General features: G+C 45.3%; 1 protein-coding gene across 4 annotated transcripts in view; it reads right to left on the reverse strand.

Moving 5' to 3' along the window:
- Nucleotides 1–12913, reverse strand: part of ZCRB1 (zinc finger CCHC-type and RNA binding motif containing 1) — a 124246-nt gene that overhangs the window by 98267 nt on the left and 13066 nt on the right. For 3 of the 4 annotated variants that reach the window (XM_070755570.1, XM_070755569.1, XM_070755568.1), the window contains exons 4-7: nucleotides 9548–9659; nucleotides 9368–9475; nucleotides 9001–9113; nucleotides 8819–8891 (exon numbers count right to left, since the gene is read on the reverse strand). In XM_070755570.1, the coding sequence (XP_070611671.1) occupies nucleotides 8819–8891; nucleotides 9001–9113; nucleotides 9368–9475; nucleotides 9548–9659 (406 nt within the window). The remainder of the gene's footprint in view (nucleotides 1–8818; nucleotides 8892–9000; nucleotides 9114–9367; nucleotides 9476–9547; nucleotides 9660–12913) is intronic. The other variant, XM_070755571.1, reaches the window with a different exon arrangement.

Below are 12913 nucleotides of genomic sequence, written 5' to 3' on the forward strand. Positions count from 1 at the left end.
ACTTTGATCCTTGGCAGCCGGACGAGTCTAAGCGTCTTCTACACGGTCCTCCTCACCCCTCTTGCCCATCAGAAAGACAAAGAGAAGGGGAAAGAGAGGAAGGAAAAGAGAGGTGTGTGTGTGTGTGTGTGAGAGAGAGAGAGAGAGAGAGAGAGAGAGGCTGACTGCCCCTCCTTTGCAATGATACCCGAAGCTGCCTAGCTGCTTCGTCCCTATTTATTTATTTATTTATTTATTAGATTTGTATGCCGCCCCTTTCCAGAGACTCGGGGCGGCTAACAGCGACAATAAAACAGTGTACAATAGTAATTTGGTATTGATGATTAAGAATCAATTAATATAAAAACCAAACATACATACATACATACCATGCATAGAATTGTAAAGGCCTAGGGGGAAAGAGGGTCTCAATTCCCCCATGCCTGGCGGCAGAGGTGGGTTTTAAGTTGTTTACGAAAGGCAAGGAGGGTGGGGGCAGTTCTAATCTCTGGGGGGAGTTGGTTCCAGAGGGCCGGGGCCGCCACAGAGAAGGCTCTTCCCCTGGGTCCCGCCAGGCGACATTGCTTAGTTGACGGGACCCGGAGAAGATCCACTCTGTGGGACCTAACTGGTCGCTGGGATTCGTGCAGCAGAAGGCGGCCCCTGAGGTAATCTGGTCCGGTGCCATGAAGGGCTTTATAGGTCATAACCAACACTTTGAATTGTGACCGGAAACTGATCGGCAACCAATGCAGATTGCGGAGTGTTGGTGTAACATGGGCATATTTGGGAAAGCCCATGATTGCTCTCGCAGCTGCATTCTGCACGATCTGAAGTTTCCGAACATTTTTCAGAGGTAGCCCCATGTAGAGAGCGTTACAGTAGTCAAGCCTCGAGGTGATGAGGGCATGAGTGACCGTGAGCAGTGACTCCCGGTCCAAGTAGGGTCGCAACTGGTGCACCAGGCGAACCTGGGCAAACGTCCCCCTCGCCACAGCTGAAAGATGTTTCTCTAATGTGAGCTGTGGATCGAGGAGGACGCCCAAGTTGCGAACCTTCTCTGAGGGGGCCAGTGATTCTCCCCCCAGGGTAATGGACGGACAGATGGAGTTGTCCTTGGGAGGTAAGATCCACAGCCACTCCGTCTTGTCTGGGTTGAGTTTGAGCTTGTTGACACTCATCCAGGCACTAACATCCTCCAGGCACCGGCCCATCACTTCCACTGCTTCGTTGGCTGGACATGGGGTGGAGATGTATAACTGGGTATCATCGGCGTATTGATGATACCTCACCCCATGCCCTTGGATGATCTCACCTAGCGGTTTCATGTAGATATTAAATAGCAGAGGGGAGAGGACCGACCCCTGAGGCACTCCACAAGGGAGAGACCTAGAGGTCGACCTCTGATCCCCTACTAACACCGACTGCGACCGACCAGAGAGGTATGAGGAGAACCACTGAAGAACAGTGCCTCCCACTCCCAACCCCTCTAGTCGGTGCAGAAGGATACCATGGTCGATGGTATCGAAAGCCGCTGAGAGGTCAAGAAGCACCAGGACAGAGGACAAGCCCCTGTCCTGGGCCCGCCAGAGATCATCCATCAACGCGACCAAAGCAGTTTCCGTGCTGTAGCCGGGCCTGAATCCAGACTGTTGAGGACCTAGATAATCGGCTTCTTCCAAGGACCGCTGGAGCTGAAGTGCCACCACCTTCTCAACAACCTTCCCCATAAAGGGAAGGTTGGAGACTGGACGGTAGTTATTGAGTATGGCTGGGTCCAGGGAAGGCTTCTTGAGGAGGGGGCGCACAAGTGCCTCCTTATAAGGAGCCGGAAAGGACCCACTCCCCAAGGAGGCGTTGACAATCTCCCGGACCCAGCTCCGTGTCACCTCTCGACTGACCGAAACCAACCAAGAGGGACACGGATCCAGTAGACAGGTGGAGGAACACACAGCTCCAATGGCCTTGTCCACTTCCTTAGGTGTCACTAAGTCAAACTTCTCCCAGACAGATGGACAAAGACGTTTAGCCCAGTCACCTCGACTGACTCGTTGTCAGTTGACTCTGTTTTACAATTGGAGTCGAGATCCGCTCGAATCCGAGCAATTTTATCAGCGAAAAACGTGTTAAAATCCTCGGCACTACTCTGCAAGGGCTCCCTAACTCCCCCCTGGTTAAGAAGGGAGCGGGTTACCCTAAACAGAGCGGCCGGGTGGGATTCCGCTGATGCAATCAAGGTGGCATGATACGCGCATCTTGCTGCCTTGAGTGCCACTTTGTAAGTCATAATATGAGCTCTTACAAGTGTTCGATCGGATTCGGACTTACTCTTCCTCCATCGCTTCTCTAGACGTCTCTTCTGGCGTTTCAACTCCCGGAGCTCCTCGTTGAACCATGGAGCTCTACGGGGTCTAGTGCCGCGGAGAGGTCGCAGCGGTGCAATTCGGTCAAGGGCCTCCGCTGCAGCCTTGTTCCAGGCCTCAGCCAGAGACTCTGCCGAATTGTGGACGAGTGCATCTGGAAGATCCCCAAGCGCCTTCTGAAAGCCTTCTGGATCCATCAGGCGCCTGGGGCGGAACAACTTAATCGGTTCCGCCTCCCTGCGAGGGAGGATTGGAGCCAGGAAGTCAAGCCGCAGTAGAAAATGGTCTGACCAAGGCAAAGGCAATACTTCTAAGCCCCTTAATCTCAGACCATTACTCAGTTGCTCAGAGAGGAATACCATGTCAGGTGCGTGCCCTCCCTTATGAGTTGGACCCTGCACTACTTGAGTCAGGTCCATGGCTGACATGGTGGCCATGAACTCCTGTGCCAGCCCAGAGGATCTGCCGAGCGACGGCAGGTTGAGGTCCCCCAAGACCATAAGCCTAGGGAACCTCACCGCCAGCCCGGCCACCTCCTCCAGCAGCACAGGCAGGGCTGTTGACACGCAGCTGGGAGGCAGGTACGTGAGTAACAAGCCCACCTGAACCCCTAGGTCCAACTTCACCAGGAGGGACTCGCAACCCGCAATCTCTGGAGCAGTGAGTCTACGCAGGCACAGGCTCTCTCTGGCTATAATAGCCACTCCTCCCCCCCCTTCCCTGCTTCGTCCCTATCCCAGTTGAAAGACCCGTCCCCCCCAATTTTCTTAACGTCAAGGGAGCCTTGTCTGAAGCTGAAGCGCCGGGATTCTCCTTTGCCGTCACCGAAAACTTCTCCCCCCTCTGAAGCAGCGTGGGGCAAAGGGAGGCTCAAACCGCCAGCAGCTTCAGCTTCCCATTGCTCCGCGGGCAGTTTTGCCCCACACTGCTTCGCTCTGCCTGTTGTCCTGGGCGAAGTGCTGGGGGGAGAGAGTTAGGAAGGTCTTCCTGCTCCCCCCACGCAGTCAAAAACACAAAGACGGTCTGCTGCCGACCGCTTGAGCCAGGATGACAGGCAAGGGTGAAGCAGCGTTCAGCAAAGGGAGGCTGAAACCGCCGGCGGCTTCAGCTTCCCATTGCTCCGCGGGTGGCTGCAGACCGCCTTTGGCTGCGTGGGGGAGCAGGAAGACCTTCCTAACTCTCTCCCCCAAGCACTTCGCCCAGGACAACAGGCAGGGTGAAGCAACGTGGAGCAAAGGGAGAGTGTAACCGCCGGTGGCTTCAGCTTCCCATTGCTCCGTGGGCGGTTTTGCCACACACTGCTTCGCCTGCCTGTTGTCCTGGGCGAAGTGCTGGGGGGGAGAGAGTTAGGAAGGTCTTCCTGCTCCCCCCCAGCCAAAAACACAAAGACAGTCTGCCGCTGCCCGCTTGAGCCAGGATGACAAGCAAGGGCGAAGCAGCGTTCAGCAACGGGAGGCTGAAACCGCCGGCAGCTTCAGCTTCCCATTGCTCCGCGGGCAGCGGCAGACCGCCTTTTTATTTTTGGCTGGGGATGGGAGCAGGAAGACCCTCCTAACTCCCTCCCCCCAGCGCTTTACCCAGGATGACATGCATGGCAAAGGGGCGGGGAGGATTGGGAGGCTCAAGCCTCCTTCGGTGGTGGCTGCCGGCTTCTGGTTTCGGGCTTGCACGCATTAATCGCTTTTCCATTGATTCCTATGGGAAACAATGTTTCGTCTTACGAACTTTTCACCTTACGAACCTCCTCCCGGCACCAATTAAGTTCGTAAGACGAGGTATTACTGTACTTAGGAATATGGATCACATCTAAAACAATATCCTTAAAAATGATAATTATATAAAACTGATTGACGAAATTAAAAAAGATTTAGAAATATGGGATAATTTGAAATTATCCTTCATTTGGAGAATTTCAACAATTAAGATGAATGTTTTACCTAAGATACTGTTTCTATTTCAGGTTTTACCTATAAATCAAGGGGGGAAATTTTTAAAGGATTTAACAACAATAGTTAGGAAATTTCTTTGGCAAGGTAAGAAGGCGAGAATAAAATTAAGTACAGTAGAACCCCGACTTACGAGATTAATTGGTGCCGGAAGGAGGCTCGTACGTCGAAAAGCTCGTATGATGAAACATTGTTTCCCATAGGAAACAATGGAAAAGCGATTAATGCGTGCAAGCCCGAGGGCGGAGGCGGCGGTAGTGGCGGCTGAGGGGAGTCCAGCGCTGCCTGAGCTGTGAAGGTAAGGGCCAGGGAAAAGGGAGCCAGGCTGCTTTTTCTTTCCCGGGGGAGCGGGCGGGAAGGGCGAAGCCTCTAGGCTGATCTTTGCGGGTGGAAAGTGTGGGATCAGGCAGGGCGTAAGGCGGAAAGCCTCATTTTTTTGAGGGGAAAAGACGTCGGCTGAGGGGTGCCCGGTGCTTCCCAGCGAGGAGGAGGAGGAGCTGGGCTCCGGAGGGGCGCACGGGGAAGGGCTTGAGCCACCGCCTTCTCCTTTCCTGCTGCTGTTGTTTCTCGCCGCAGCCTCGCGTGCTGCTTATCCCTCGCTGAGGCGAGAGAGCCGCGGGGCAAACAGCCAGCACCGGGCGCAGCCTTTCGCGAGGGAAGCCACCGACGCAGCAGGAAAGGAGAAGGCAGCGGCTCAAGCCCTTCCCCGTGCGCCCCTCCGGAGCCCAGCTCCTCCTCCTCCTCGCCGGGAAGCACCGGGCACCCCTCAGCCGACGTCTTTTCCCTTCAAAAAAATGGGCAGCACTACCGCCGCCGCCGCGGGGAGAGGCGGGCATGTGGGCTGGCGGCATTGGGCTTGGTGGAAAGTCCGGGGGCAGCTCCAACGACTCCCCTCCCGTGGCTGCTGTTGAGGTGGCAGCGGCGTCCGCCTCCGGCGCGCGCCTCTCCATTCTTCTCTTTCCCCCTCTCGGGCTCCGAATGTGGCGGCGGGAAGAGGAAACGAGGCGCAAGGCAGCGCGTCTGCAGGAACGGGTGGTGGGGCGCCGTTGTCGTCCTCACGGCGCAAAGCCACACAGTCCCGGATCGCTTGCTTCCCCGGCCAGCAAGCCGGCTGCCTGGGAAAGCGTTTTTCAAATGCGTTGCTTTCCCAGGCAGCCGGCTTGCTGGCCGGGGAAGCAAGCGATTTCCCACCACCCGTTCCTGCAGACACGCTGCCTTGCGCCTCGTTTCCTCTTCCCGCCGCAGCATTCGGAGCCCGAGAGGGGGAAAGAAGAATGGAGAGAGAGCCGCGCGCCGGAGGCGGACGCCGCTGCCGCCTCAACAGCAGCCACGGGAGGGGAGTCGCTGGAGCTGCCCCCGGACTTTCCACCAAGCCCAATGCTGCCAGCCCACATGCCCGCCTCTCCCCGCGGCGGCGGCGGCGGCGGTAGTGCTGCCCAGCGCTCCGGCGTTGTCCGGGCTTCTCCCACCACGCGCAGCCCAGCAGCTCGCTCCGGCTGGCGGCGGCGGAGGAAGGCGAATGCGGCTTGGAAGCTGGGAGGGGGGCGGAACGTCTTTGGCCACTTAGCTCTTCCTCCGAAAGGAAAGCGTGGAGGCTGCCTCTCTCCTCCCATATTCCGCCCCCCTCCCAGCTTCCAAGCCGCATTTGCCTTCCTCCGCCGCCACCAGCATCCAGCTCTTCCTCCGCTTCTTGCTTCTCTACAGAATGACAGCCGGGCGGAGCCTGGCGGCGGCGGAAGAAACACTCGTACCCCGAATTTGGGCTCGTAAGTAGAATCAAAATATCTCTCCCCTCCTAGCTCGCATCTTGAAATGCTCGTATATAGAGCAGCTCGTATGTCGAGGTTCTACTGTATATTAGAAGATATAAAAGAAAGAGGAGGTTTTACACTACCTAACTTAACTTGGATTAAAGATTGGATAACATTAGAAAACAGAAGAATATTAAACTTAGATGGTCACGCTCTTATGCTTGGCTGGCACGCCTTTATTTGGTATGGTAAGGATAAAACACATTCTTATTTTAAAAAACATATAATAAGAAAGCACCTACTAGAAGTTTGGAAAGATATAAAGAAAGACAATTTTTTAACCATCCCTGATTGGATCTCTCCATTAGATGCAATTTGCCACCCCAATTTGATGCAGGAAAGGAAGATATTAAAATATAAAGAATTAATAGATGATCAAATGAAACTAAAACCAAGACATAAATTACAGGAAGAGGGGATAAAAATAGATTGGTGGCAATATATTCCGATATAGTCTAGATTCCAAAGAGATATTAAAATGTATATATTTAAGAAGAGTAAAAATTTCCTAGGTAACCTGCTAACTACAAATCAAAGTAAATTAATAGGGAAAGCATATAAATACATAATTGGATATAAAAATATAGATTTGACTTTAAAAGACAACATGATAAGTTGGTGTAAAAATATAGGTAGGGAAATTGATTTAGAAACTTGGGAGAAAGTTTGGATATATAATTGGAAAATGACAAAATCAGTTTCACTAAAAGAAAATCAAATTAAAATGTTTTATAGGTGGCATCTCCCACCAAATAGAATTGCCAAGATGTTTCCCAATATGTCCCCAAAGTGTTGGAAATGCAAACAAGAAATACGTTCCTATTATCACCAATGGTTGACTTTTATAAAGCTAAGTTACATTGGAAAATGATAGAAAAATGGATAAAATAAATCATACTACAGGATATAGAAAAAACTCCAGAATTTCTTTTATTAAGTATAATGAAGCAGAAATATAAGAAATATACTTTTTATTTAATTATTCATATTTTGACAGTGGCCAGGATAGCTTATGCACAAAATTGGAAAGAAGATACTCCCAAGGAAGACGAGGTAATAAGGAAAATCTTAGATTGTGCTGAAATGGATATGATGACAAGACGGTTGAACAATCAAGAAGAATCAGAATTTTATACTATTTGGAACAAAGTTTATATATGGATAAATAAAAAGAAAAATAAAATTTAAATGATATGGAAATGTTTAAATATTTTAGAACAATTATTTCTTTTTTTTCTTTTTATAGTATTTAAATTACATAAAACAAAATTCTTCTTTTCATTTAAACTAGTACAGTGGTACCTCGTGATACGAACTTAATTGGTTCCAGGACAAGGTTCGTAAGGTGAAAAGTTCGTAAGATGAAACAATGTTTCCCATAGGAATCAATGGAAAAGCCAATAATGCGTGCAAGCCCATTAGGAGAATCCAAAATATTAAAGCTTTAAAAAAAAAAGCGGTGGCCAGACAAAGCTGAGGGGAACAGAGTGGGGGGGAGGGAGTCCCAATGAAGCAAGGTGAAAAGAGCCTCTCTTGAGCTCCATGAATCCCTGCCTCCCATTTTTGTCCCCCACCACTTTGCTCATCTCCCCCACACCTTTCTCCTCCCTTGAGCTCCATGAGTCTTTTCTTCCTGTTTTTTCCCACCACACTCTGCTCATCTTCCCCACACCTTTCTCCTCTCTTGAGCTCCATGAGTCTTTTCTTCCCGCTTTTTCCCACCACACTCTGCTCATCTTCCCCACACCTTTCTCCTCTCTTGAGCTCCATGAGTCTTTTCTTCCCGCTTTTTCCCACCCCACTCTGCTCAGATCCCCCACACCTTTCTCCTCCCTTGAGCTCCATGAGTCTTTTCTTCCTGTTTTTTCCCACCCCACTCTGCTCATCTCCCCCACACCTTTCTCCTTCCTTGAGCTCCATGAGTCTTTTCTTCCCGTTTTGTCCCACCCCACTCTGCTCATCTCCCCCACACCTTTCTCCTTCCTTGAGCTCCATGAGTCTTTTCTTCCCGTTTTGTCCCACCCCACTCTCCTCATCTCCCCCACACCTTTCTCTTCCCTTGAGCTCCATGAGTCTTTTCTTCCTGTTTTTGTCCCCCCTACTCTGCCCGTTTTTGCGATCCTGGGATTCCCCTCCTGGGATTTCCCTACAGCATCATGTTTTTGCGGAAGTCAGGAGGTGGGGTTTCCCATGGAGGGGAGCCTCAGGGGATCCCAGGATCGCAAAAACTGGAGCATGGCTTGCAATGAAAGTCTGGAGGTGGGGCATCCCAGCGGGCAGGTTCGTAATGTGAAAAAAGTTTGTAAGAAGAGGCAAAAAAATTCCAAACCCTGGGTTCGTATCTCGAAAAGTTCGTATGATGAGGGGTTTGTATCACGAGGTACCACTGTATGTTGATTTTATGAATTATTAGTATATTCTTTTTCTGTGTTAAAATAGACTTCTAAGATAAGTGGGGTAATTGTAACCCCAACTATATGTTAAATGTATGTATGTCTGTTTGTCAATTTTATGAAAAATTAATAAAGTATATTTTAAAAAAAGATATATAGCACATGCAGAGAAACATTCAGCTGAATGAGTAAAACCTCTTAGCAAATGAGTAAAAGAATCTTAGCAATTCTTATATGGAAAGAAGAAATTAGAACAATCATTAATTGCAAGTCCTTAAATTGCTTTAAAAAGAAGGGAATAATGCATTAAATATTTATTTTAGTACCTGGAAAGCTATAGCTTGACTGAGACTGTCAAGAGCAGGATCTTCACCCTCATCTTCACTTTCTTCTTCTTCTCTGAACACCACAAAGGAAACAGAAAAACCCACATATATTGAATTATATAGAACAAGCAATTAAATCAATAAATGAGAATAGGTATATGTGTTGTACATATTTTACTCACATTTCTTCTTCTGGTTCAATTACTTTCTTCCTTTTCTTTTTGTCTTTCTTTTTGGGAGGTTCACGCTCTCCTAGCATGTTTTTTGGACATGCATAGCTTAAATGTCCTATTTCCTTTAGACAAAGGAAATACTATTAAACAACCTGAAGAATATTACTTTACCTTCTTCATAAATTTACCTTTTAAATAGTAGATTTGTACTCATTTATAATTACTCTTAGAAAATGTAGCATTTTATGTAGTTTAAAAAGTTATCTGAACTGACTGTACCAACTGATAATCCAAGTGTGTATATTTTCAGTGGATGGCATTAGCATAAGAATATGACAAAAACAAGAATCTTGTTAGGACATCAACATTTACTCACTCCACATTCATAGCATTTTGACTTGTCATAGTAATTTCTTCTCCGGATGAATTCTGCAGCTCTTCCATTATCAATAGCGATACTTGCTTTTATTACTCTTCCAAATAGCTTTAAAAAAAAAACAATTTTAGCTTTCAGAATTTCTCAAAAATTACTTTATAATGTACCCTTGTCTCTTACTTGTTTATTATTAAGTGTCCGAGAACAGTTCTGTGCTGACTCTTTATCCAAGAACAAAATAAATGCAACTCCTTTACTTCTTCGTGTGTCTTTGTCCTTCATAATTGTAACTCTAGGAAAAAAAATACTGATATATTCATATACTATTACAACACAGTGGCAAGCCTTACAGGTATTCAGGTTGCCTATATTACTCTCATTCATTTCAAATTCCAGCAAAAGGGCAGCTATCAAATTAAACACAGCATGAGAACATCCAAGGACCAAGCGGCCAGTTAGGTCCCGCAGAGTCGGCCTTCTCTAGGTCCTGTTGGCCAGACAATGTTGTCTGGCAGAACCTAGGGGAAGAGCCTTCTCTGTGGTGGCCCCAGTCCTTTGGAATGAACTCCCTCCAGAGATACGTACCGCCCCCTCCCACCTGGTCTTTCACAAAGCTGTGAAGACCTATCTCTGCCGGCGGGCATTGGGGCCCTGAGCATTGAGATTGGCTCCAGCCAATGCTGTGAGTGACTGGATTGGATGAATGTGGATGAGTATGTTAGGATAGATGGGGTTTTATAGGTTTGGAGTATTCTTTAAATTAGATTGCTACACATTGTATTGTACATTTATTATGTTGTACACATCCTGAGTCGATTGAGAAAGGCGGCAATAGAAGTCTAAATAATAATAATAATAATAATAATAATAATAATAATAATAACAACAACAATGATATTAATATTAATAATAATAATAATAATAATAATAATAATAATAATAATATAATGTGAGAGCAGTATGTGCCATTATCCTTTCTCATAAAAACATGCTATTTCAGTTTTGCCTCTCAAACAAGATTAAAATAAAAATCCATAAAGCTACTGCTTATTAAAATTCTAAATTTGTTTAAAAGATTCTTATTCCAGATATTTCAACCTACCATTGCTGGAATGTAATAGCACTGAGATTCTATTGATATAAAAATCAGCCTGTTTCCTGCCTGATGTAATACCTCTGTCCTTGAAGACCCTTGGCACTCCCAAGTATTTTGGACTAGGGAAACCTCAGCATGCACACCTCATTCAATGTAGTTCAGGATGTGATTGCTGCTATGACAGGCTATTTAAAGTCATGGGTAGCAGACATGGAATAATCTATTATCTGGATTTGGATTTAGAATTTATGTGGATGAAACAAAATACAATTTATATTGGGCATAATCACTCATCATTTCCCCTCAAAACCTCTAAAAGGATGGATCTACCAAATGCTTCTTCAATAGTGTAGAAGAATTGGGCAACAATCTTTTCTAAGCTTATTTCAGGAACCAAAAAATAGTTTAGAGATAAGAACAATTGTTCCTAAATATCCAAAGCCAAGCCATAGGGAATGTTTGACGTACAGATATTGGTGAAGTGCAACTCTCAATATTACTCTTCATTAATCTGTCAGAACACAGATCTTTAAATATGACCGTATTTTTCGGTGTATAAAACTGAATATAATCACGAAAAAAAGTGTGTCAAAAACTGGGTGTGTCTAATACACTGAATGTTACATGGGAGGTTTGGGCGGTGGTCAGCAGCGGCAGCAGCAGTCTTCCTTGGCTGGAGGCCAGTAGCTCGGCCCCGGGGATGGGCGAGGGGGTCGGGCATTCAGAGTAGAGGGTGCCAGCTGCAGAATTCCCAAGATAAAAGATACCTCTCATTATATTTGTAAAATTAGTTAGGACCTCTAATCTTTCGTGTTTTGTTTCTATTTAGGAACGTAGCAGAAGAATCTGAAACAAGACTTTTTTGATACATGCATTGTGCTTTTTAGGAAGTGTGTAGGCAAATAAAACTTTGTCTAGATCATGGCCTTCCAACTGTAAAATACGTTTATTGTCAATCTAGACAATAAACGTATTTTACAATTGGAAGACCATGATCTGGAGAAAGGCTGGCATGCTTATCTCTGGGACACAGGTAATAAAATACCAAAATACTTCAACAGACATCTAATTACACAATCTTTATTGAAAATATGGAAAGAAATTAGGCAGAAACACTATATAAAAATTCCAAATTGGATATTTATTTATTTATTAGATTTGTATGCTGTCCCTCTCCAAGGACTCGGAGCGGCTTCCATATCCACAATGGAAGCTCTCATATACCCAAATACAATAGAAATGCAAAAAAAAATTAAATATAAATAAATATTAGATGCAACTAAACTAAAAACTAAACTAAACTAAAACTAAAAAGTAGAGAAGAATTAACTACACAAAATATAACCATGGATTGGTGGAGTTCAAATTCAATCAAGATATAAAAAAGATATGGAACAAACAGGAATAGAAAAAGTTACCCAACCATTAGATAAATTACTGACAGGCCCAGAGGAAAAAATAATATCTAAGGTTTATAAATATTTGATGGAACACGAGAGACCAGAAGAGATAGTTAAAGGTACAATGATTGCTTGGGCAATTTTTTTTGGCTACAATATACATTTAGAAGAATGGGAACAAATTTGTATGAGAAATATCAAATTGACCAAATCTACAACATGTAAAGAAAATCAATACAAAGTGCTATACTGTTGGCACCTTCCACCAAAAAGATTAGCTAAAATACATAAAAACAATAATTCAATATGTCGGAAATGTAATAAAACACAAGGCACATTTTTTCATTTATGATGGTCATGTCCAGAGACAAAAAAATCTTGGAAAAAACTGAGTAACTGGTTGCAACAAATAACAAATATAACAGTAGAATATACACTGGGATTTTTTTTACTTGGTATTATGAGAGGGTCTTATGCCCAAAATGTTAAATATTTAATCCTGCATATAATAACAGCGGCAAGGATCGTATTTGCACAGAAATGGAAGAATCCTTAGGACAAAGAGATCATCAGGAAAATATATGAGTGTGCGGAGATGGACAGACTGACCATGGAACTAAACAACAAAAAAGATTTGGACTACTATACAATTTGGACAAAATGGTATTTATGGACTAAAAAAAGGAACTCAAAACAAACGCCGGAATAAAACATGAAGATACATAAAGATAGTTAAAGACTACATAGATAAAAATACAAGATGCTGATTCACCTGTAAATAAGATTATGTATTGTTTTTAAAATTAGAAAAAAAATCAATATATTTATTAAAAAAAAAACATTGTCCCCAGCTCTTACTGGCTTGCAAGCTTTTTCATTGTTACTCTCTCCTATTAAAGATTTTTAAAACCCTAACCAGGGGATAAAATAAGGTGCTGAAGCTGACCACACTAAAGACACTAAGCAGATTCTTTTCCCTATTTTCCTCCCCAAAAACTAAGGTATATACGCACTCTGGTGCGTCTTATACTCTGAATTTCCCTCCACTCC

This window comes from Erythrolamprus reginae, chromosome 6, assembly GCF_031021105.1.
Source record: "Erythrolamprus reginae isolate rEryReg1 chromosome 6, rEryReg1.hap1, whole genome shotgun sequence".
NCBI classification, from domain to species: Eukaryota; Metazoa; Chordata; class Lepidosauria; order Squamata; family Dipsadidae; genus Erythrolamprus; species Erythrolamprus reginae.